At 32.6% G+C, this 24,600-nt stretch overlaps 2 protein-coding genes across 13 annotated transcripts in view; one reads left to right on the top strand and one right to left on the bottom strand.

The window, feature by feature from the left end:
- Dpp10 (Dipeptidyl peptidase 10) overlaps positions 1-10,644 on the top strand; it is a 30,918-nt gene extending 20,274 nt beyond the window's left edge. For 4 of the 12 annotated variants that reach the window (XM_076373545.1, XM_031992169.2, XM_076373546.1 and 1 more), the window contains 7 exons: positions 2,042-2,337; positions 4,356-4,525; positions 5,040-5,182; positions 5,855-6,049; positions 6,467-6,627; positions 7,337-7,548; positions 8,474-9,108. In XM_076373545.1, the coding sequence (XP_076229660.1) occupies positions 2,042-2,337; positions 4,356-4,525; positions 5,040-5,182; positions 5,855-6,049; positions 6,467-6,627; positions 7,337-7,548; positions 8,474-8,617 (1,321 nt within the window). In that variant the 3' untranslated portion in view covers positions 8,618-9,108. Of the gene's footprint in view, positions 1-2,041; positions 2,338-4,355; positions 4,526-5,039; positions 5,183-5,854; positions 6,050-6,466; positions 6,628-7,336; positions 7,549-8,473; positions 9,111-9,174 lie in introns of those variants that run through there. The other 8 variants (XM_031992176.2, XM_031992180.2, XM_031992177.2 and 5 more) reach the window with 6 other exon arrangements.
- Positions 10,645-11,049: 405 nt separating this feature from the next.
- LOC116433752 (uncharacterized) lies at positions 11,050-21,529 on the bottom strand. The gene is made up of 6 exons (XM_076373547.1): positions 20,758-21,529; positions 19,656-19,797; positions 17,219-17,374; positions 14,321-14,581; positions 12,892-13,061; positions 11,050-11,469 (listed from the first exon to the last, which is right to left on the bottom strand). The coding sequence occupies exons 1-6, from the start codon at positions 20,980-20,982 to the stop codon at positions 11,257-11,259; spliced, it is 1,167 nt and encodes a 388-aa protein (XP_076229662.1). The 5' UTR covers positions 20,983-21,529; the 3' UTR covers positions 11,050-11,256.
- Between the last annotated feature and the right edge of the window lie 3,071 nt (positions 21,530-24,600).

Here is a 24,600-nt window from a genome sequence, read left to right as displayed (position 1 = left end):
TTTATAGAAGTTGGAATTTTAATGCAATCAATTTAAATTGTTGTCATCTGCAACAACTACAACATTTCAAAACACGTTTAACCCTTTGAACTCTGTAGGCTCCGATATTGCACCAGTTATAATATTAAATATTCGAATGAATCCCAAAGAAACTACCCTGAAGTTATTCGATTTTCCGCACATCCAACTGTTGCAAGAAGGAAAATAAAAGATCGAAGAAATGTTATAGCGTTTCTAATTTTCGCTAGGAATACTATAAAAATTAGTTGCAGTTGCTGATAGATTCTAAAGAACCTGGAGTGCTAAGGGTTAAAACTTATAATTTTCTCCGTTTCTCATATTAGGAATGTAACTAGATTGTCTTTGCTTTCGTTTATTAGGAGAAGCCCAATTTTTCATTCTTTTTAATAGAATTAATAAACTCCTAAATATTAGCGTGCAGCATGCTTGGCGAAACACATTTGTTTGTATCTTCTGTTTTGTTTGTTTTCTGATATATTTGAAAAATCATTATCCAAGCATCTGAGCTCAGGATATTGCACACCGTATTTTACCTCAGCGACTTTAGGTTTAGAAGAATCGTCTCGATCGATAATAATGACGTGTTGAAGCTAACAATTAATCACCATAAATACCGAGCCGAGTGCTGCGAGTGGACGTCTCCCTTTGTCCCTGTACACTTTTAAACCTATGGTCGCTGCTATAAACGGGGAAGCCGCACTGTACACAAGTGGTCCCTGAATTTTTTAACCCTTTGCACTCGAGAGGTGACTCAGTCACCATACAATTCGATATACCAAAATCATAAAGTCTGACGTATAATATTAACACGTTCGCTACTAGCGTCACATATTTCTGACGGCCGTAATCCTATATTTTACATAATGAAAATGAAATTAATCCTATAGATACTGCTTTAGAAATGATAAACTATGACATTATATTTAGGGACTCAATGACTCGTTTCAGTTAGATTTTTCTAATATTTTGTTTAGAAGATTTATTGGATTGAAGAAAATATTATAATTGTGGGAGTCGTTATCGAAATAAGTGCTGGTAGCGAACATGTTAAGCTTTTTATAATCCATGAATATGTGAAATATTGAAATAATCACTTTGTTTCTAAACTTATGTGTATTCTTACATTAGATTCGTTTTAAAGGATGTCGTCTATAATTCATTGGAAATTGTTGAATATTTCTAGTGAAAGTCTTCCGAGTGCAAAGGGTTAATATGTCTTCTGTCAGGAGAATTTAGAGCGTTTCGTATAATTACTTATCGTATTATAACACTTTACTGATCGGTAGCGTTTGAACATCTTAGATACTTCTCACCGATCACTCAGCCGCAACTACTTTTGTGAAACCAGTTTATTGTTCCGGCCTGAGGGCAATATGTTAGACATCTCTGGCGCAGACTGTCGCGCGGGAATATATGCGCTTTTGTTATGCCCATAAAAGTGTGAACCCTTTGCGATCGGTGTCGCCACAGTGGCGACATTGAACATTCGTTTTCGAAATCGGTCTCGCCAATATGGCGGCATGTTCTTCTTTTCTGAGTACAGTATTATTTTACGATTGAGAGGTATTGTATTTATTATTCTTTACAGAATTTATATTCTACAAAACACATTAACTTTAACAAATTTTTAATATCCATATATTTATTATATATACCTATAGAAAAATAACTTTGAAAATATATATATTTGCTTCGACTAGTTGGTACTGTCATCAGAAAAATGAGCCGATCGTAAAGGGTTAAATCAAACTTTGAGCAAAAACAAAAAGTCGATTAATAGGTTACCGGTCGATAAAGTGTTAACAAAGGCAAACGGTATTAGAATTAGTTGTTTGGTATCATAGTTATTAAGTTATACTATTATTTGGTTACTCATGTTTCCAAACGTTTTAATTCGACATCAGTTTTCTTCTTATAATTGTTTTCAAGTAATTTGGGCGCGGTCAACGTGTTAAACGTACCTTGTACATGACGTCGTAACATTTATTTTCCGCGAATCTAATTTAATTCTTTTACATAGATATTTTATAGGTATACCGCCTATGCGACCAGGTCAGAGACACCTTTATTACGTGAGTTCACTGTTACCGAATGTCGGCACGTCTCTGCATCCTGCAGTCTGCATTACTTGTACAGAATCCTCGGAAGGAATTCCGAAGGATCACCAAACAGTTATCTCTCATCATCGTAGTTCGTCTGATAATTATATACACGATCACTATGAGCCGCGAGCAGATAGTAGCCACCACGTGGAACGAGATCAGGCGAAGGAGAAAGCTTCGAGGAAACAAAAAGCGAAGGCGTATGTACCTCCAAGTAAGTACATTTACTATTAGATTAATATTAATTGTTGGAATTCCTATGTCACTGTAGGTTCTATGGATCGTTTTATTAGTATGACGTCTGAAACTAGAACTACCGCGCATTTATTAGGGTTGATGTGTAATCCTTATAAAGATTGTAACGATACATTTTTGTTACCATTTCTTTAGATATTACAAAGAAATAATAAAGTTAGTATTTAGGTGAAATTATTTATTTTCTAAATCAGTTCTGACATTGAATAGTTTTAAAATATCAATAATTGCGAAATACGAAAATTAAAACCCGCCATTTTGACGGATACGGCAGTTCTAGTATTAACGATAATTAGCTGCATCAAGTAACACCGAGGCGGCGGTAATTATATGAAACAAGCTGCTTCAGTTTATAAACTTTACGAGTTACTTTTTTAATGAGATTACATTATGAAGATTCAAAACGATTGCATAATTTCGAATCTTAGAGGAAAAGATGGTAGTTCGGTAAAGATGGTAATTATATTATCATACAGGCATCTGGTGGTTAACGATGTCTTTAATTGCATCTACTAGATTTATGTACAAGTGAACAAATTTACGCTAGCTAAAATACATTATTCCCGTTAATAAGGAGCATAATTAATACAACCTAGTAAAAGGAAGTATTTCTCGGAAATTATTGTGACACCTCGAAAATTGATTTATTTTCATAATACAGTTTTCATATCACAGATTTATAGTTCCATTGAACTTTCATAAAAATAATTTTATTCAGAAATCCCATAATTTTGATTGTATAATTTTTGTAAAGAAATCCCAGATATTGGAGTCTTTCAGTTTAATCTTAATCGTTGTGAATAAATCTCAGATTTATGTTTTCACCTTGAAAGGTAATTGCATGACAAAGTATAAAAAAAAGACGGAATTTCCCTTAACGAAGGTTCCCTACGTTCCCTTGTTTACTTTATTCGCTGGTGTACTTACAATTTACAATTAATAGTTGCACAAGGAGGTGAGGGATAGAATCAGGAAAACTTGGTCTGTTTATATCCATTTAAACCCACCCATAACTAGACACTTCATCTTGCTTTATGACGCTGCACCTAAAGCAGCCGCCTCTACAAGGTGATTCCTAAATACATACCATTACCTTAGAAATAAAAATTACACACTTACATAAACAAAACGTCCTTTCATCAAAGTTGCATACTACTGGTTACACATTAAAAGTACATAAGATGTAACTTTCCGTTTCTTCTTCACTTTTGGACTCTACTCTCATCGGGGTGATTTTTTCTATTTTTCTTCTTTCCTCCCTTTATAAACGATACGTTTCTTTCGCCGGTTCCTCGCTTTAATGTCACCATTTCGGTCAATTTTAAATTGCCAAACTCTTGAACACCGCCTGCTTCAAGGGGAGCGACAAGTAACCTTCACCCCTTTTATATTGATTAATGTGAACAGGTTCAACTTACTTTCAAACGAATCAGTAACTTATATTTCATGAAAGTTACATACTATGTACCTTACTAAAATTTAGAATACGTTTGCTTCGCGCTTTAATACCGTCACAGCAAAAATTAATCTCGTTTTGTGTCGAAAAAGACTTTAAGGTTTGATCAAGGTTAAAATGTTGATACATATATTTATGAAACACCCTATATATTTGTAACATTCACGAGTGTTGGTGTATCGTGCCGAATAATATTCTTCTGAAATGTTTGTCTTTGCGTTATTGCGGGTCTATATGTGTTGCGGTACTTTAATTATATCATGTTAACTGCCGAACCAACACTCATAAAAATTCCACGAAATAAAAGCTATTTATTTAATAGAACCGAAACTTTACTGCCGAGGTTTATCATTACGGCTATTCTTTCAACGTTTTTATATCTGTTACATTCTAAAGAAATTTGGTTTAATATTACCATGTATAAGCATTGTCAAGCTTGGCAAATAATAATTGTATCAGCCATGCATGACTGACGTTGTCGTTGGAAATATTCTTCTAATACGGATGCTTTATTTCCTTAGCGTTTAACGAAGAACCTTGTCAATATCATAATGCTATTTTTCCACGAGGGAGCACGAACTATTTTATTTTAGAGTGTTATGGGCCCAGTATACCGACTGTTGCTTTGTACAAAACTGAATTACCTATGCCAAGGCTTATCTACGTTTTGCAGAACAATACACAGTTACGTGTAAGTGATCTTTTTCTCCCTTCTTTTCAATTATGTTTGAACTATCAGGTGCCGGAAACGAGTAGATGAAATTCATAATAGAAAATTAAACAAACCTACGTCTTCCCAAAACATAACTTTCTTTAGACGAGTAGACAATTCTAATTTCATTTCGATATAAAAATAATTTCTCAAATAACATCGACTAAGATAAGATAAAGACAATAAGAAATAAAGTAGAAATTTTATTTGAACAATTATACGAATACAATTACAAATTATAGTCGAATGAATCTTTACGTCTCTTTCCTCTTTTAATTGTGCATAGACCAATACACCAAAACATGTTAATTATATCTTTAATTAATAAATATTTTAATTACATCCCTGTTGTTACATTAGTTTTGCAAAATGTTCAAGAAATTCAATTTGGATTTATCTTTCGTAAAGGGGTGAACTTTTTCCGACGCCTAATACTTCTTCTAATTGCTGATATTTTATGATTTCTAATTTTCGTGTTGCACTATTTGTTTAGGAAAGAGTTGCCAGTCTCGCGCTTCCACAAGTAAAGACATTCCCCGTTCAAATAAGCGGCGGTTATAACGCACAAGTAAGACTACATTTGCCGCCTGGTTTGAGGGAAGATGAAATCACGAGGTACCCCTTAATCGTACAAGTGTAAGTATGACATTGAATTATCGTATTCGATGTTAATAGAATCGTAACATTAATTTACTAATTTCCAACTTTAATTTTAAAATTAAAAGTACCATTTGATACACATGCGCTTCTCGACATGAAGAATTATTTTTTTATGTTTACTTCCACCTGTTTGTTGCATGTCATAAGTAGACTGCAGATTTGTCTGCACTTATAGCAAATACTATTGTATTAAAATGTTGTCATTATTTCAATATTAATTTATTAAAATCATTGATAAAGGAAGTAATCCTCTGAAATAGGAAAAGAGAAGAACTTTGTACAGACTAAGAGGACATTTTATTTTGTATTAAAATTCGCAGTTTAGTGATAAATGACTGTATCAACCCCTTGCTTTATAATATTAAGTCAGACGTCTGTTGAAGTTTTCACGCTGTATTTAATAAATATTAATATTCTTCGTCTTTGTTTAGACGAAATTTAATTTAATCATGTTTCCTTCTTATCGATATATACTTTATATTGATAGTAGATATAAGACAAGGGGTTAAAAGGTTAAAAAGAATATTTTTATTGTTTGTCACATTACAATATTAGTACATAACAGTACAATAACAAATGAACCGAATGATAGCGGATTCCCGCAACGGTCAACAAGTTTTTTTGAAGTGATTTTATTGGTTTATTTAGATACGGTGCGCCTGGAACGCAATTAGTAACGGAAATGTTTAAAATAGACTGGAACACATACCTAGCCAGTAGGAAAAATGTGATTGTCGCCCAGATCGATGGTAGGGGCAGTGGAGGCCAGGGTTACAAGTTTTTGCATGAAGTCTACTATAGACTTGGTTCTGTAGAAGTTGCTGACCAACTTGAAGTTACTGAGTAAGTACACGTTTGAATTGTAATAAATGAAGTGTATTTATTTAAAAAATGTGTTGTAAATTTTTGGTAACATTCGTAAATATTTGTAGTACCTACGAAATATGTATACCTTACAGATAGTAATATATCCAATTAATAAAGCTAATTTTGTTTGTGCTTATCTATTGTTATATTCAGGGACTGTACAAGTTGTGTAGACATATTGCAATGCACATATTTACTATTACCTTGATAACAATATTAATATTATCAATATTAAAATTTGAGCTACTGATAACAAGAGTTATAAAACGTTTTGTAACTAAAATTGATTTTAATGAAATTTCATCAACACAGCTGTTAAGAATATTGATAAATTGCATTGTAAACTGAAGTATAAAGGTATACGATTAACATTTTTATCATGACATTTTTCAGGTATCTACGGGACTCGTTGCACTTTGTAGACAAAAGACGCGTTGCTATTTGGGGTTGGAGCTACGGAGGTTTCGTAGCTGCACTTGCATTAGCACATCCCGAGCGAAGTGTATTTCAGTGTGGCATAAGTGTGGCACCGATTGTGTCATGGAAACTTTATGGTATGTTGAAATAGAATTCATTTCCGTATTTTCCTAATTTTATTGAACGCCAATTTATGCGACAGTTGTGAAATCAACTAGATCTTGAAGATCCTATATTTAAACTATTGTCTTCAATCTCAAAGTTATATTACAACGGTAATTACAAGGTATTTATATTACGAGATTCTCAAAGATTGTTCTTCAAAAGAAGATATGTCGTTCACTTTTGTAATCTCTCATTTTTTATGAGGAACTTCCTAAAGGATAAGTAACTAAAATATTTGAGTCGTTCAGAGGTCAAAGTGATTCTATTTGTTAAATGTTTTACTGCAAACAGGTTCTTTAAATGGGAATGTAGTTTCATCAAATTCTCCTATTTTTCATTTCGTGTGAAAAATAAATACTTCATTTATCACATTGTGGCAGATTAAATGGATATTCATATTCAGAAGTGAATATGAAAAATACTCATAGCTACTTTTCACTGTTTGTTTTCGAGTTACAGGGTCTAACACTTGTAACAAGTGTTACTGATATATCGTCCAAATATTAAAACTAAATGACGAAATAACGATTAATGAAATTAATGAAATTAATATATTACAACCAGAATAATAATTTATGTATCGAAAAACCGATTTGGATGCATTAAGATGCTTCATCATTTCCCTAATTCATTTTTCAAATTTCTATCGATTGTAACAATTTCATTATTGCATTCATACAGATTCCGCATTCGCCGAAAGGTACATGGGCATGCCAAATGTTGTGTCAAATTACAAAGGTTACGCGGAATCGGACGTTTACGACAAAGTGGAATATTTACGAGATAAAATGTTTTATCTAGTGCACGGCACTGCTGACGATAATGTACAGTTTCAACAGTCAATGGCACTTGTACGACATCTTGCCAAAAAGGGCATTCTTTTCCGACAGCAGGTATACTTCTCTATTTTCTATATCTATACTTTTATTGAGCCTATTACATATGCTTTTATTTGCTAGCGATATTTAAATATTTATTATTTATTCATTGTTACATGTATTTACCTACTCAAGTTTGCATCTTTTTTATATTATTTGTCATCCACCCCTGACAACTCATTGTAACGCTGGGGCAAGATTGTTTGAAAGATAAACGCCTTTATTAGTGATTGCTCGACAACTATGCTCGATAATTAACCTTTTACAGACGAATGTCGACATTTTGCCGAGGTCAAACTGCCATGTTTGGAATACTAAGTTGCGAACAAATGATTTAACTATTGAAACAGGAAGAAATCAATACATAGTTTTCTTATTCTCTATATTCGATGTTTAATTTAACAGAATTTGCGAAAGGTATTGTATAGCTTAAACAATCTTCGTCCGCAAAGGGTTAATTATACTGCGGATTTGTATGCATTCTTGGGAAATCTGAAAATGCAAAGTTGCATGTGATGCATACAATACAAGATATAGAAAGAAAAGATATATACAATATCGAAAATATACTACTCTTTATAATGTTCACAGATAGAAGCCACCTTCAATCGTAATTTCATTTCTCTGATCACGTTCTTAACCAGTTAACTGTGTTTGACGAGTATACACGTCATCTTAAAAATCTCAAAATGATACTAACTCTTTCAACAATGAATTGTTTATTCTTTTAGATAAGCATAATTCTTCTTTGTTTTTTTTGGTTTTTCATTAGAATATATTATATGTGCATTTTCCCTTCTTTTAACGAGTATACAACCCATTGTTTGATTTTGTAACATGCATAGTGAGAGATTTTTGAAACTAAATTTCACAGGTGAAAAGTTTCTATTCGTATGAAGATCCGCAGTTTATGGATAACGATGTACATTCTTCTTTATAGGTGTATCCAGACGTGAGCCACACTTTAGCGGGAGTCAAGGGTCACCTGTACTTATCAATGGCACAATTCTTAGACGACTGTTTTCAGAAGCAAATACCTACCGATACAAAAGCGGGTCTTATCAGTGGTGGTACTAGTTTGTAGCTGTATGTATATAATGTGATTCAAAAAACAATCTAAGATTTTGTGAAAAGAACTCTATGCATAAATATTCTATCTTAATATCTCCATATTGTGTTCCGTTCATTGATATCTTTAGAAAAAAAAAAGATATTTTCGCATTATTTTGTACACTGAATTGATGTTGTAACGAAAGGGCACACAAAGATCGTTATTTACGAGCAACTTAAATTACAATTATTGTATTTTCAATTAAAGATGGAATTTAAATGAATAAAAATGAACCTATGCAATTTTAACAATAAATAAATATCGAAATGTTGAATTTTAAGCAAACTGTTTCTGGAAAAGATCTAAGCGATCGTCAATTAAGAATAAATGAAATAACGTAAGAACCATTACTCACTTGAAGATTAATCATTTATTTAAATATACTTACATGTATATCTATGTATATTGTATAAGTTTTCATTTAAATTAAACTAATTTTTTCAAAGTACTTGTTTAAAATGGTGTTATTTCATTATGCGATGTTCTTGTCGGTAAAATCTTAATGACTGACAATTTTATATGTTATATAGGACTCGAATATATTTATTTGGTTGTTAGAAATGCCCCTTAATTTCGTGGTAAAGTGGATCGGAAGTTCGTACTTATAACAGTGTTACACCAAAAGTAAAATAAATTAAATTCGAGGTAAGTAACATATTTATAGAATACATATAATTACGTGATTAAACACCGACATGGAAAATTCGATGAGATTTCAAGAAAATATTCTATTTTATAAAATATAATGTATTTATGTAAATAACTATAGTATAACTATATTACATTGGTATAGTATAATTATATAAATAGATGCCCATGTATGTAAATAAAGACATGGTGAAAAATATTCCTTGAAAAAAGGAATCAAAAACGTTTGATTCAATATCTCGTAACGGCACTAACCATAGCAAAAAATTTGACTTGAAAAGTTATTTAATTAAAAGGTGTGTTAAAAACTATTACGTTCTTGAATTTTCTTGTAAGTTGTTAAGATACCTTTATGAACCGTAATTCGTTACTAAAGATGTGTATAAACTATAATCTTCATTTTCTCCTCTGATAAATATTATCTATTGTATGTAAAATGAACTCATGTTTTATGCTCGACAGCTACGAATTATTAAGATCATTACAAATTTTTGTATATCTATTGGTAAGTATTATAAAAAGTTGCAAGAAACTCTAAAATACAAAAAATTTGCTAGTGTTAGCGATCGTTGAATATTTATTGAATAATGAATACTTGCAATATAAGAGCCTTTCAGTTTTTTAGTTTAATATTTGGGAATACTATAAAAATTTGAAAAGTTTAGTACAGCTTAAGTTCAATCTAACTACATTAATTTTGAATAATACTCTCATTATAATCATTGTGCTCTATTTTAATCTATAACTATAATTATCTCAGGAAATGTTCAGGAAATGAAATTTAGAAAGTGTCTCAAATATAATTCTTTTTTGTTTTATTAAGTTAATAATTTAGTACACTTTAGTTTGTCTTTAAATGAACGTACATACGTAGAAGATACGAAAGTGCCATTTTTCAAGGATAATCATATAATTTTTTTGCATCAACCGACGCAGCTCATTTTCCACAAAAAAAAGCTTAACCCATCTACCTAGAAACCTCATCAAACAACAAAAATTGTATTTGAAGAATTTTTAAAATAACGAATAGTTCCGGAAATAATTGAATTTGTAGATTAAAATGGGACACATTGCATATTAGTTGAATATAACCGTATACAACAATCATTGAAGGTTCAACAAATTTTTCGATATCACTTTATTGAAACAGTGATACTACAGAATCCATGACACACGAATTCCTCTTGTTGTATGTTTTTCTTATGCAGCGAAAAATAATGGACGACAATTCTATTTCGAAAACAGGAAGGTGATTCATTAATGGAACATTTGTTGACGAATACATAAAACAAAATTAAACGGACACGACATTTCAAGCGAGGTAAGTGAACAATTTGAGAATTCACTCGCTATCATTCAATTTCTTAAATGTAAATAATGATGAATAATTGTTTATGATCTTTTCTCAAACGATGATTGATAAGTTCTTTAACACTGCATACATCATTAGGAATTGTAAGTAAATACATATTATAAGTATATAAATATGTATTATAAATATGTATTTATTTATGTATATTATAATATATATTATAATATTTATATATATGTATTTATATACATTAAAAACGATGTATACATGGAAAATATAAAAATACCAATTTTTATTGAAACTCCGTGTCCATCATTGTATTCGCCTCATTCGCCAATGGTTTTGTTGATTGTCACGTTAAACAATATTCATATGACGTACTATGTGTAATTACATTGTTCCTACTGTTAAAGGGTTAACAATAAAATTATTCTAGTGTACTCTATACCGTTTGTGTACATATCATTTAATCGTGAACTGTTTACAGATCATTAATATAAATAAAACAGACGGACTAACGTTTAATTTAGGAAAATAATTTTATTAAATAATTATTTAGGGAAATAATTTTAGTTATCACCGTATATGTATAACAGGAAGACTTGGCGTCTTCGTTGAACGTTCTAACAGCATGGAAAATATTTTTACATTGTTAATAATCAGAGATAGATTTAACGATCTTCTTGTTAGAACACCTGCCAAGGTGTAGCAGCATATGGTTTTTGAGGTTGGTCGGTTTACTGAAACCTCGACTACAAATATGACACCTGAATGGCCACAGTCCATTGTGCACGTACATATGGCTCTTAAGATCACCAGGGGTTGGAAATGATTTCGAACACTGAGAACATTTGTGTGGCTTCTCCTGTAAAACACAATAATATCTTTTTAATAATAATATTGCTTAAGTTTTGTTTTCTTATTTTGCAATGACTGATAATTTAAACGATCCTCTCAAAATAAACTAAATCAATGCATAAAAATGCACACACTTGTTCTCGGATTATGCTCTTTCTAATACCATTTGATTTTATCTTACAACATTTTTTTCTCTCTCTAACCATTTGGAAGATACAGGCTGTTTCATGTGCGTTGGATATCCTCTACAATAAACATATTTCTCTGTGATAATTCATTTGCAAGTATCATAATGAATCCATAGTAAGCGCTATGCTGCTGTACTGTGGATTAGCACATAACATTTGAAAGTATTCGGAGAATAATTATTCAGCCTTTCTTGGTGTGTTTTTTCAGAAACTCGTAATTCTTAGCAAAAAAGTATTTAAACATATCAATTATGTTATCACAATTTTATAAAGAAACGTGACATTATACAATTTGGGAAAGTGCAATTTGATAAACTTTTAAAATTAAATGCAAATATCTACATAATTGTTATTAACTAATAACATATAATCAATAACTACTAGATATTTACACTTAATTCCAAAAGTTTATCAAATTGCACTTTCTCCATGGAATTGTATAAGGTTACATTTCTTTTTTAAAGTTATATATACTAAATTTATATATATTAGTTTAATAATAAAACTAAAATAAGCTCTTTGATTTATATAAATATGATCTCCGAATTTAAATCAGCATCATTTTAAAGGATGATTTTACTAGTCTCCTCCTAATCCAAAGTGATGAGATTGTAGTTTTGGCTTCATTTTAAAATTAAACAGTATCCAATCATTTAAAATCTGTCGTTACTACGATAACGACATATACGAGTCTGATTGCATGTGATGTTTTTTAAAAACTTCTCATATAAATCCGTAATTAAACTTTGTAGGAGAATAATATTATTCTACTGTGAATATCGCCACATTGGCCAGCATTATTTATAATATAGGAATGTTTTCAAACAATCGTCGCTTAATTAAATGAACTACAGGTTGGGGGTCACCGGTGACCCCCATAGCATTCAACTTGTTAATAAACATTTGGACACAAGACAATCGCGCAGCAAAATGAACTCTGACATTCCCCGAGTAAGCAATAGACTGTCGAAGCGATACGCGCGCCGATTATCTTTAAGGACACTCTGTATATTAGGAAAGGCATTCCTCTTTAATCGAAAATCCAGTAGGGCGAGCATTAACATGCCCTTATGGTTTTCAGCAAGTAAAAACAGGTTTGACGTTATGTCCGAGTTTCTTTTGAGGGGATATCACGGCTCGTCTTATTTTGTCAGGTAGAATCAACCTTTAAAATTTGTCCCACCTATTATCATACGACCTGCATAGTTTTCGTTATGGAAAGTGACTTGTTGAAAACTCACCTTGATATGAGTCATGCGATGATAATACAAGTTGGAGGAGGCCGTAAACTTCTTACCGCAAACAAGGCACTGGTGAGGTTTTTCACCACTATGAATCCGCTTGTGTGTGTTTAAGGAGCTCGAGGTCGAGAAACCCTTGTTGCACACCACACAAACATGCGGTTTCTCTCCTTGAATATAATAATATCAACGCTATCCTCAGATTATTATAATTACGCGTAATCATACTTTCGCATGGCCAAAGTTTCGTATTCTCACATTCTTACGAACCGTTTATTTGTTCCCGTCGTTTCACACGTTCTTCTTTGTTCTCTTGCATCTGATATATGCACTCGCATTTTGACAACTGGCTCGATAACAACATATTCAATGTGACAGTTAATAAAGCGTGTGAATAACGGACCAATTAAAACGTTGCTACGTGGAACGAAGAGGAACGTTGGCCTTGCGTATTTCTTGATAGTTAATTTGATATTTATTCTTTATCATTCGAAACACTATTACAGTTGGTTCTCGATTTACGCGGCATTTGGATTGCACGGTTTCGGTTTAACATTAAAACTACCAGACGAGGCAAAATGAGCCGTTCTTGATTTCTTCTTTTTGAAATTGTTAAAAAGGTAACTGACGTTTAATTGAACAGTTATTAAAGAAATCGATTTAGCAGGCAAACCGAATCGTAAATCAATGAAAGTCTCGATAGATGCACTCTTGGAGGTTCTATAGAGGAATTTCAACAAGTCAATTTAACTGCTCGGTAGTTTTAGTGTTAACACGGTTCAAAAAGGGCGGAAGAATTTAGATAACACTTGCATCTTATTTTAACACGGTCAGGTCAGACAAATGGTAAAATTGTATTAATTTATTTTTTGCAATATTACAACCATCAAATGGGTATTAAGAGAACAGACTCTTCTAAAAAAATCTTTGGTAAAAAGAAAGCCGAAAAGAAGAAACAGATAGGAAGAAAATGAATTGACAGAAAATATATTTGCGTGGTATATACAAGAAATAAGACAAAAAGAGTGATAGTGGTAATTTCTTGTAATATATTTTATGCTAAAAGTAACTAATACCGTTTCATATGGATTTGTTAAATTGATTACGTGTATATTCCTTTCAATGCGAATTCTGAACTGGAAATTCACGATTTCAATTTACACGGTATTTTCGGGGAACCAATTGTTGCAAATAATATTGAATGTCGTTGGTTATTAATATAAATAATTGTAATATTAATATTTAATTAATCCAACAGCAACTTTAGAAATCTTCCTCGAAAATCTTAGAAATTAGATTGTTATTCTGAACCACTTGTTATCCCTTTTTAGCATTCAAAAGGTTAATGAATAAATAATGTGTTTATAAAAGTAGTGCAAGAGAAAGAAAAATATTCGTTGAAACATACTGGATTTATTATTTATCGTACCTGTGTGTGTTCTCATGTGACGCTTTAGAAGAGAGGGTCTGTCGAATGACTTTCCACACACTTCACATGGCAGTAGAACCCTTTCGCCTCTTTTGATTGTCGTCAGAATACTGCAGTCCAAGTGATCGCCCGTCAAGGATAATGTCGATGAAGAGGACTCTTCGGATGTTGACTCGTACTCGTCAACTTCGTAATACGAATGTGAAATTGCGGCTGGCGAATGTTGAGAAAGTAGTGCCATGGACAAGTCTAACGGGGATTCTTGAAACCGAGATTGAAACAATGTAAAATCGCTTTCATTTGTTTTTTTATGGTGAATTCTCATGTAAATAAGAACAAGTCATGCTATAAGCAAGCGTTGATTATTGTTTTGTAGTTGTAATTTTTCGACATATAGAAACGAAATGAGAAACCGAAAAATGACAGTTATAGAACCGATATAATATTGATTTCGCTAAACCACAATTAAAGCCAATATAGCTCAGAACCTAATTAGTACATTAACATTAACAGATTTCTTAATATAGCAGATTTCTTATATCTCATATATCTAATAAAATTCGATTCGTTCAATACAGTATCAAGAAGATTAATATTCAAAGTTATGTAAAAAAATAGTGTTACCCAAATTCGGACGACGTCCAAGTGTTAAATGGCAATTTATAATGATATACAAGTTCATATAATACAACAATGTACTGATATAATTGTAAGTGTTCACTAAAAACATACTACATTATACATTGTTACATACAAGTGTAATATTAACACGATTAATTAATACTAACATACTAGCATAAACTAAAAATATAATATTCGCATTTCGATACGCCCAAACACCCCCAGAATTTTATTTCGAGTCATCGTCGTCTAAATTCCTTGTTCCTCCATTAACCATAAAAATTGCTCTTGTCTCGTTGTAATTACAATTCTCGCGATTAACAAATACATTGTTACACGAAAATATTGATAAACGAAAAACGATTCGCGAAAGGATCCGCCAGGCTCAGACGTTTTGTACAAAAACGTAATTCTATTTATTCTTATGTTATAGTTTTTGTCGCACTTTATATAGTAGCATTAATTTTTTTTTTTTTCATTTCTTCGAAAACTTGTTCTGGCAAACGATCCCTCGTCACTACGGCAACCGTTCTCTGTCCCCGCCCCCAGCCTTCAGCCCCTAACCATTCCCTACTCTTCCTCTCTTCGTTCGCCGCCGAGCCTCTGTTCAGAATTGAAGGTTCGGTGGCATTGTACTGTCCTTTATCTCTTCGTAAGCGCGGGGGTCTACGCATTTGAATCATGACCGAACGAACAAGCATCTTGTGATCTAGCCGACAAAAGTACCGGTGTATATTTGCATTTCAAATTTCTCGGCCAATCGTCTCCTTTCTTTTTCAATTGCCCGCGATTGTAGCGATTAACGCGATTGCACCCGGGAATGGTTACGATTACCGAAAAATCGGCTCCTTTGTGCCCGTCCCTTTTTACCGTTCACGGATTTTTTTAGTTTAACGGCAGACCTACCTTGCAGAGCATTTATTGGGGTTGATATGTAATCTTTATAGAAACTGTGATGTTATATTTTTGCTTGATCATTCAATTTTGAAGTTTATCAGTTTGCTGTATTGAATCGAATGGCGACTGAGTCCCCGAGTGTAAAGGGTTAATAATTGTATATAGAAATATTTAGGGAATTTTTCTGAGTTCTTTAACATTGGAACAACCAAGTGTTTAACATGATTAATATTGAATGGTTATAAAAATGGTTAAAACAGATTCTTTTTCGGTTTCTTCGTGTGTACATTATAATTAGGTGAAGTTATTTATTTTCAAAATCATTTTTATATTGAATACTTTTGTATCGTGGATATATAAAATATGTGAATGTTTATGAGGATTATATATTAATCATAATATTTTGCACTCGAAAGTGTTTTTGCTAGATACATACTTTATTTTCTAATGAAACATTAATGGTACTTCATCCAACTAACGTAAATATAAATAATACAGGACTCAAGGGATAGAACTATTCTATTTCAATGTTTCATAGATAATTATATTAAATGAAATTCGACATTGAACATCAGAATTTTCTCATAATTTTGCTATGTTAAACCAAATGGTGACTGTGAGTTGCCTATTTAGTGCAACGACTTAGACACTCGATAATTCTAGTGTTAATTAATATTAGAAATGAAAATTATAATTGTAACGAACTTATGGAAACTGAATAATATAGAAAGAACTGTTTTAGGAAAACAATACAACAATAGGAGTTCGAATTGTGATGGATGCTCTGAATCAAAGAGTGGTGCTGTAAATGCTATATGTTTACCATAGAAGCACCTGTTTGTTAAAGAACAGTCTGCTCGAATAACTGAAATTTCAAATAGCTAAATGCTCGATCATTAGGGTGTAACAAAATACTATATAATATTAGATATAAACAGTTAAACAGCATTTATTATGAATTACGATTCCAAATCTTACAAATATGCATATGCTAGAATGTATGCAATTTCTTATTAAAAATAAGATGTCACATTAACGAACGTTGTTCAATAACTAGAATTTAGAACTTTATTCCTTTATTGCACATATTTTTCAGGAGTCTATTAAATAGAGGTTTTAATGAAACTTAATATTGCTTTATGTTACTTACAATTTATTGAAACAATTTATGGAAAAAATTTAATTTTTTAAATATCAGCTTTTGTAATATTCTTATGGAAATGTTTATTTATGTAAATTACAGCAGTTTATTGACAACCGTTTTTGGTGACAAGCTGAGCTACACTGTATGTGTGCTATCGTGTTCAAAAAGTTAGGTTCAAAGTTGTTCGTGTACGTTTGTATTTGTGTGATGTAGTTTAAAGTTGTTAAACAACTCACCGTCTAAGATAGAGTCGATCGTGCATCTGTACAAAGCAGATCTCGAACACATATCATGCGATATAAAAACGAAGTCTTGTTCTGCCGTAGGAAGAAACCAAGCCACTAATTCGGTATCCGGCTGAACGTCCTTTATTACTTCGAAAATTGGGTCGCCTAGATTTGAAAAATGAAACAAATTAAGAAACGTTATAAATACTTGCTGTAGATATTCAACAAGTAACTGTTATTTCGTCTTAATCTAACGAGCGCGTGACATTCACGTAATGAATCGTCAAGAAATTAATTCTGTTGATATTTGTCTACATTTGTGTAGTAAATGCTTCGTTCTTCTAAAAATGCATGAAAGACATCGAAGCACATTGTAAATTATGGAAACTGCATTGTGTTTTATATAGCACACGTGTCAAATTTATTAATTAAAATTCTTTAGTTTCGTTTAAGTAACTTTTGAAGTTATATAGTCAGTGTGACGTTAATCCATTTTCATTTCTGTCCGTTGAACACATATCAATATACTTGTTGTAAACGATTCAATAGTCAAAATATTAATAATTAACTGTTAAATCGTTTATAATAATTAAAAGTGATGCACTGTAGGTAGCTATTAAAGTACAAAATTTCAAAATAAACTGTTTTCCCCAAATTTTGTCGCACGAAGAAAACATATTTTTCATGATACTAATGCAAGACTTCATAGTTGCTATAAACACTCAATCTATTAAGAGCTACATCAACATCTTTTATTTCAAATATTAATATAATAGGTCCATCTATTATCCTATGTTACGATATTTCAAAGAAGGTATTGGTCTTGAGTGAAATGATCCGCAACGGAGATTTAACGGTGGTTTATTCTTAAATTGCGTGAAACTTAAACACTTTGTTTGAGAATATATTTCCCTGCAATAAAGAATATACAACACCATCTGTGCGAACAGTTTACATATTGCAATTGCTTTTGTTCAGAGTATGTGTAAAAATATTACTCGACTGTTAGTTGTCGATTAACCATATTAATTTCTTGACGTTTTTATAAGATGATATTTTTAATAATAAGTTATAGATAATCTACGAAAGAAAATTTTAAATTATATTTGAAAAAGTATTTTTTAAATTATCAAAATTATTGCCACATAACTTAATTGCACACTTGTAACAAGATTAAATAATACAAATAACATAGTAAATAGAATATAATATTTAATATAATATTTATAAAATAGTATAATAAATATAATATAATACAGTAAATATGATGTAATCATTTCGCGGTTCACGTAAAATAATTTTCGAAATAATTATATATATACAGATGGCTTACAATATCAAAAAGAAAATTATTAATATCAATCGTGTTACAACAAAGGCAATCGCTCGATTCACTTCTGAAATGTAGATTACAACTTTTCAATTTTTACACATCCAATCAAGTATGCTGTTTATACCGTTAATAATTATAAATTACCTTGCAATGATGTTTATTTTGATTTTTATATCGCGTATTCTTTGAATTTTTATATTAAACAGGTAACGTCGCCATTAAAATCTATCACCGCCAGTGTCTGTAAAACATTCAATGATACCGAAAAATATTTTAGAAAAATGTTGCATCATCTCAGAGGGAGCATAATTTGAATAGTTATGTTTTAATGTGCAACTACAACACATAAGAAAGTCAAATTTATATTTACTAAATAGAATAATACACGGATGGCTCAGAATATTAGTGATCTATCTAAGTATTCTTGATTTAATTAAAAAGGTACTAATATTACAATATCATCACTAATATTAATCACTATTAATGATTAATATCTCTAATTGTAATGTAAACATTTAATTCATCCAGGAACATATCACAACAGTCTTTTTCTTGATAATTCAAAAATAATAGTTCTCTATTAATCTAAGCCACTCACATATTCGATTGTATTATTTATTATTATTTACAAGAAAAAGGTAATAACCCACAAATTCCGAAAACTTTTTCAAGGTACAGTTTAATTGCAATATCCAGATGCAGTACTCGACATTGGATACTAGTAATACGATGCTCACGTTCGAACAATTCTTGTTCGATACTATTTAAGTTCGAATTTGATTGCTACCTTTTTTGTTGCGAAATAATGAGTTGGCTGGATCGTTGCATCGGGGAACGTATAATTTCATTTACAGAAACAAATTTAACTTCTGCATGTTGTCTACAGATCCATCCACAAAAAAGGTTGCTCCCATTAAACGATATCGCCGTCGAAGCAATCCAACTTTTCCTTTTAAACATTTCTCGGTATTATTCGCGATTTCAATGACAATAGCGGGAACAGATTTAAATGATTCGCCCCGCGTAATTACTGTTGTGCATCTATTTTACACAATGCGTACAGCTGTTTCTTTTTTTTTTTCTTTTTCGTAACATGCTCGCTTACAATCTTACCTTTTACTTTGGTACCGATTAGGTTGACTTGGTCATTATAAGTCTGCACTATACGAAGGAATCTTATCCAATTGCATTGGCGTTTGTTAAGGCTATAATTTGAAAAGAAAACTTCATCGTAGCACCCGTATTCGCGTCTGATCTGTAACCGAGAGCAATTATGGGAAAGAATAAGATTTTCTTTTCCCCGGATTGCATTCCTTTCAATTTTATCAAACCACATTAAAAGAACGAGTGTTAATAGACACGTTCAGCGATTTTTCTAAAATTATTCCTACCGATTTACTTGAGATTCAATATTTTACTAGGCTGGCGGATAATACAGAATTATTTGCAATAACTTTTCTAACGCGAGAAATATTGTACTTGGCGCGGTTAAAAGAAATTTCAGTGGATATTTAAATACATTTCAAGTCACGACCCCCTGCAGGCGTTTACTAATGATTCGACACTCGTTTCCCACCAACCTAATAATATTTCTTCAAGTTACGTATAATTATTATTTCTAAGATTACAACTAATGTAAAATTAATTACTATAAGTACGCGATGAATCAAAGGGAAATGAATTATAACTGCATGTTATAAGAAGTATTAAAAATTATAAAAACTGTTCGGAATTAGATGTTTCTAATCTCTCGTTACTTGCAAACTAACAATTTTCTTGTAAGTGAAATATAGGTGTCCGGAATTTAACACGCAGAAAAATACACATAATGACAAATCGCATGTCACTCAAAAAGTACGATTCTTATACAACGTTAAATGGAAACACCACATACATTAAGATCATAAAAAATTTCAAATCATTTCTAATTATATTACACAACTAACAAGTATTCGCGATGTATTATAACTACCAACTATACTCTTCCACGAACCAGTCGTATGAATGAAAGTGCTTTTACCCTTGAATCCCAACATTTCAAGTTTCTAAATAAGAAACAAAAGACTCTGCCTCTCAATATAACCGATAAACTCGATGAAACAGAAAACCACGGTTGGACCTTCGAATCACAGAGTTCGACGAATCTCGTACGTTTCGATCGTATCGAGCGAGAGCGCGGCGGTACAACGAAATGTTTACGGTTGCGATTACTTACATCATTATCGTCTAGAAGAGAATAGAGGTCAATCTTGTCAAATCGAATGGATCCCTGAAAGGGATAGATCAACGTTCCCGACGGGATAAGTACATTCGACCAAACAGAGATTCTGACGTCCGTGACTAGGCTTCCTGAATCATTCTTGAACAGACCCTTGTAGGTGGACCGATCGTTAGCGAGAACCAGAGAAAACTCTTTAGGTATTAAAACGCAGGTTTCCATAACAGATGCCCCGTAGAGAGGGTCTACGTTGTAAAAGGCACGACTGCAGTTGTCCCCACTGTAAACACTGTCTTTAATCCCACGGTGACAAAATGATCGTCGCTCTGTTTAGAGTAGGCAGTAACGTTTATTCCTCGGCAGAAGTGTATCGAAGTTCAACGTCAACGGGCGCTCCGTGCTACCAAATCACCCGGATGATCGACGTTCGATACGAAACGCCGGATGCTAAGTGTTGATATCGAATCGAGGAGACTTATAGCGGCGACGAACATTAAACACCGTGCTCGTTTTCGCTTCCCGGCGTGCGGACGAATATCGACGAGTCAATCAATTAGGCAGCATCACGTGACCGATAAAACCACTAAGATGTTTCCCGAAATGGAGCGAAACGATGCTGCATCCGAGATTACACTCGAATTTCGGAATTTCGAAAAGACTATCGAACGATTGGTCTCGAAGCGATATCGGAAAATGAAAATCTCAGTTCCGTGCGTGAGGGTCGTTCGTCCTCCAAGGTGCAAGGGCCTCGGCTGACTGGATAGGATTAACCGACTGATCTTGACCTTGCGACGGGTTACCAGCATTTGCTACCGAATGGGTAGCCCTTCCCCTTCTTTACCTCTTTTCCCACTCACAGTACATGGCCCGCTGTAGACTTTTTCAATGGCGTAGTCTTTGCCAGGCGACTCGACTTCAGTCAGCCGCGTGCAGCCATAGTCCAGTGGTAGCGACAACGATAGGCCTGTCCATATTATAGGGCTGCTACTTTTCCGTTGGCTGTATGGCGAACGCGTTTCGTCCGAGAAACACGAAAGCCTCTAGGGTATCTGTTTTATCGGCGGAAAAAACCAAATGGGAAATTGAATCGTTAACAAGAAAGTAAGAAGCGTACGCCAATGGATCTCCTTGCCCCACTATGTTCATCCTGTGGCGAGTGCACTTGGCGTATAGAACGAGTATCGGCTTCTTCACCAGCACAAGGAAGCCGGCTCGTCGTCCTCGTCGTCTTCTTCACCCTTCTACCGTCTCTACAGCGCCATAAAGGAGAACCCACGTGGGCGATTGGGCACCTGTCGCTCCTTGTGCCCTTTCTTTTTCCTTCCCGTTTCTCTTCCACTCCGTCCCGTCTTCTTCTAGTCCCTACCATCTTCCCGCTTCCACGCCCTACCATATATCCTTTTATTCACCGCTCTCTTCTCCTCGCCATTTCTTCTACGTAACAGCCTCCTGAACTGTCTTATTTCTTTCTTTCGTCGCGTTTCCTCAGGCCTGTACCGCCGATCTGCCAACCAGCCTCGACTGCCTCCCTGATTCTTTACTTTCTTTCTCGTATTATCTACTCTTTAGGTCTCTCCCTCCTCTTCTCTCCTCCGCTCGTCTTCCACTTTACTTCGTTGCATCGATGCCTTTCCTTTTTCCCTTCTATAACCGTTCGCTCTTCTCGTCACCTGAGAACGCTCGCTATTCATTACTTTCCATGAAATATTAAACTCCGAACGCTAAAACGATATTAATACTTAGCTTTCGTTCTATCGGCCTCGCTGCGAAAGAAACGCGAACGCGCCACCGGTTTTTTTCATTGCCCGCCGCGGAAACGCTGATTAACCCCTCGACTTCGCGATTTATTTCGCGGATAGGCGATTGAGAGCTGGCTCGTTGTTGATTCTGGTGCAGGGAATTGTATATTTGTCGTTAGTGTACGTTTATTCGGACGATTCTGCGTTTATCGTACGAAGAAAATCGTTGTTTGTCTTCGATTGTTGTGAACCGAGGAATATTTGTATTTACTGTGCACGATTTAAAGTCCTTGCGATGTATTCCTCTCGATGGTACGAGTTAAAGGATTCAGAAGTGAGTTTGAACGCACGGTGTTAAACGTGTAAGGCAGTAATATGCTTATACAGTTAAATATTGCTTGTTGAATCTATTGGTATTGTACTTTGTGCAGTATAACAACTTATGTGGTAATAAACTAAATTTTAACTAATAATACTTATTTACTATTGAAATTAATAGGTAATAATTCAGAGAAATGTTTACTTTGGTTGCTTTTGCTTTTTTAGTAAGAAATTTTCCATGTAATTCACGATGTTTAGAAAATTGTCTATATACGCTTTTAACTTTCTAGCATTAATGGTTTGCCAAATATCAAACTTACAAAATTCGTATTTGTATAATAATTATTTTAACAGACAAACATTTTTCGAAATTATATGTAACAAACCATTGATATATAATAAACTCATGATTATTGTAATTGAATATATTGTTATTAAGAAGAAGCATAAATAAATTCTCATGTTTACCTTAACTTGTAAAAAATAATTCGAAAAAACGATAGATAAAGGACGATTGTATTTTTCAACATGAAAATACACCAATGGATTGGATGATAATTGTTATTAAATATCGCGAAATATATAGTTAATTAAGAATATTAAGTTGTAATATTTTTAAGTTTTAATATTAATTGAAGTTGCCTGTGGGTGATTTAAAATTACGAGTAATAGAAAACAATTTTATTATTTAACAAATATGCTCCTTTGTATAAAGATATGTTAATTTTTTGTGTAAAATTTAACATTTAATTTAATAAAATGATTTACTATTAGAAATTCGATTATTTATTTATTTTTGTTACGTTCTGTACCTGAACAAAAATATGTTATTTTTAGAATATTGAATGTGCCCGTATGGAAACATGCTGGTTAAGAAAAGCAAACGAAGGCAAACTATAAATAAGCATTTACATGATCATTCAGCATGCACACTGTTGATTTTCACATTTAATGACTTTCCTATATATGTGTAGAATATTGACTGTTTATTTTAATACGTATATTAGTGTTTACAGAACAACATAGCTTATTTATGGTTTATTTGTTACATACAAATTGTGATAGAAAATATACAATAGAGTAGATTGCAACGCAAACTATATCGTTTCAAAATTGCATATTTAATGAGGTAAGTTTTAAATAATTCCATAAAATTATTAATCGATAACTGAAATATTTCATTAAATTATTTAACAGATACATTCATTAACTTTAATATCTTTATATTCCAATATTATTATACCATCGTTTCTTTTGATTGTTCACTTGTTTTTTATATGAATTGAATCGATCAGTAGCTGCAACTTAACACAAGCAGTGAAAGTTTACTATACGACATATGTCAATTACTTGTCCGGCGTACTAATCTTTATAAGTACACTTCCAAAAGTACAGAATATGATTAATAAGGGTTGAAATAAAAGTAAAAAAACTTATAACGATCGTATTTTAATTGTTAAATTATTTAAGTAATGAGTAAAACTTTCATGGTTAACAAATATCACTTTTACGTTATTAAAAATTATAATCATTATTCATCGATACCATCAATCTTCTTGATTTGTATTACGATTATCTTTGCATTGTAAAACGATTATGAAAATAGTTGTTATATACCTTATTACTGTTATCATCCTGCAAAACTATTATTATATCAATTCTATCGGTTTTATTATTCTTACAGTTTGACACTTCTTAAGCGGAACAGAACATAAAAACGGACAACCACCTCGTTAATTTGATTTATTTCAGATAGATAGATAGAGAGAGAGAGAGAGTC

The sequence above is a fragment of the Nomia melanderi genome, chromosome 14 (assembly GCF_051020985.1).
Source record: "Nomia melanderi isolate GNS246 chromosome 14, iyNomMela1, whole genome shotgun sequence".
Lineage (NCBI taxonomy): Eukaryota > Metazoa > Arthropoda > Insecta > Hymenoptera > Halictidae > Nomia > Nomia melanderi.
The sequence above is the reverse complement of the archived record's forward strand: the minus strand, read 5'-3'. Positions and strand labels throughout refer to the sequence as shown.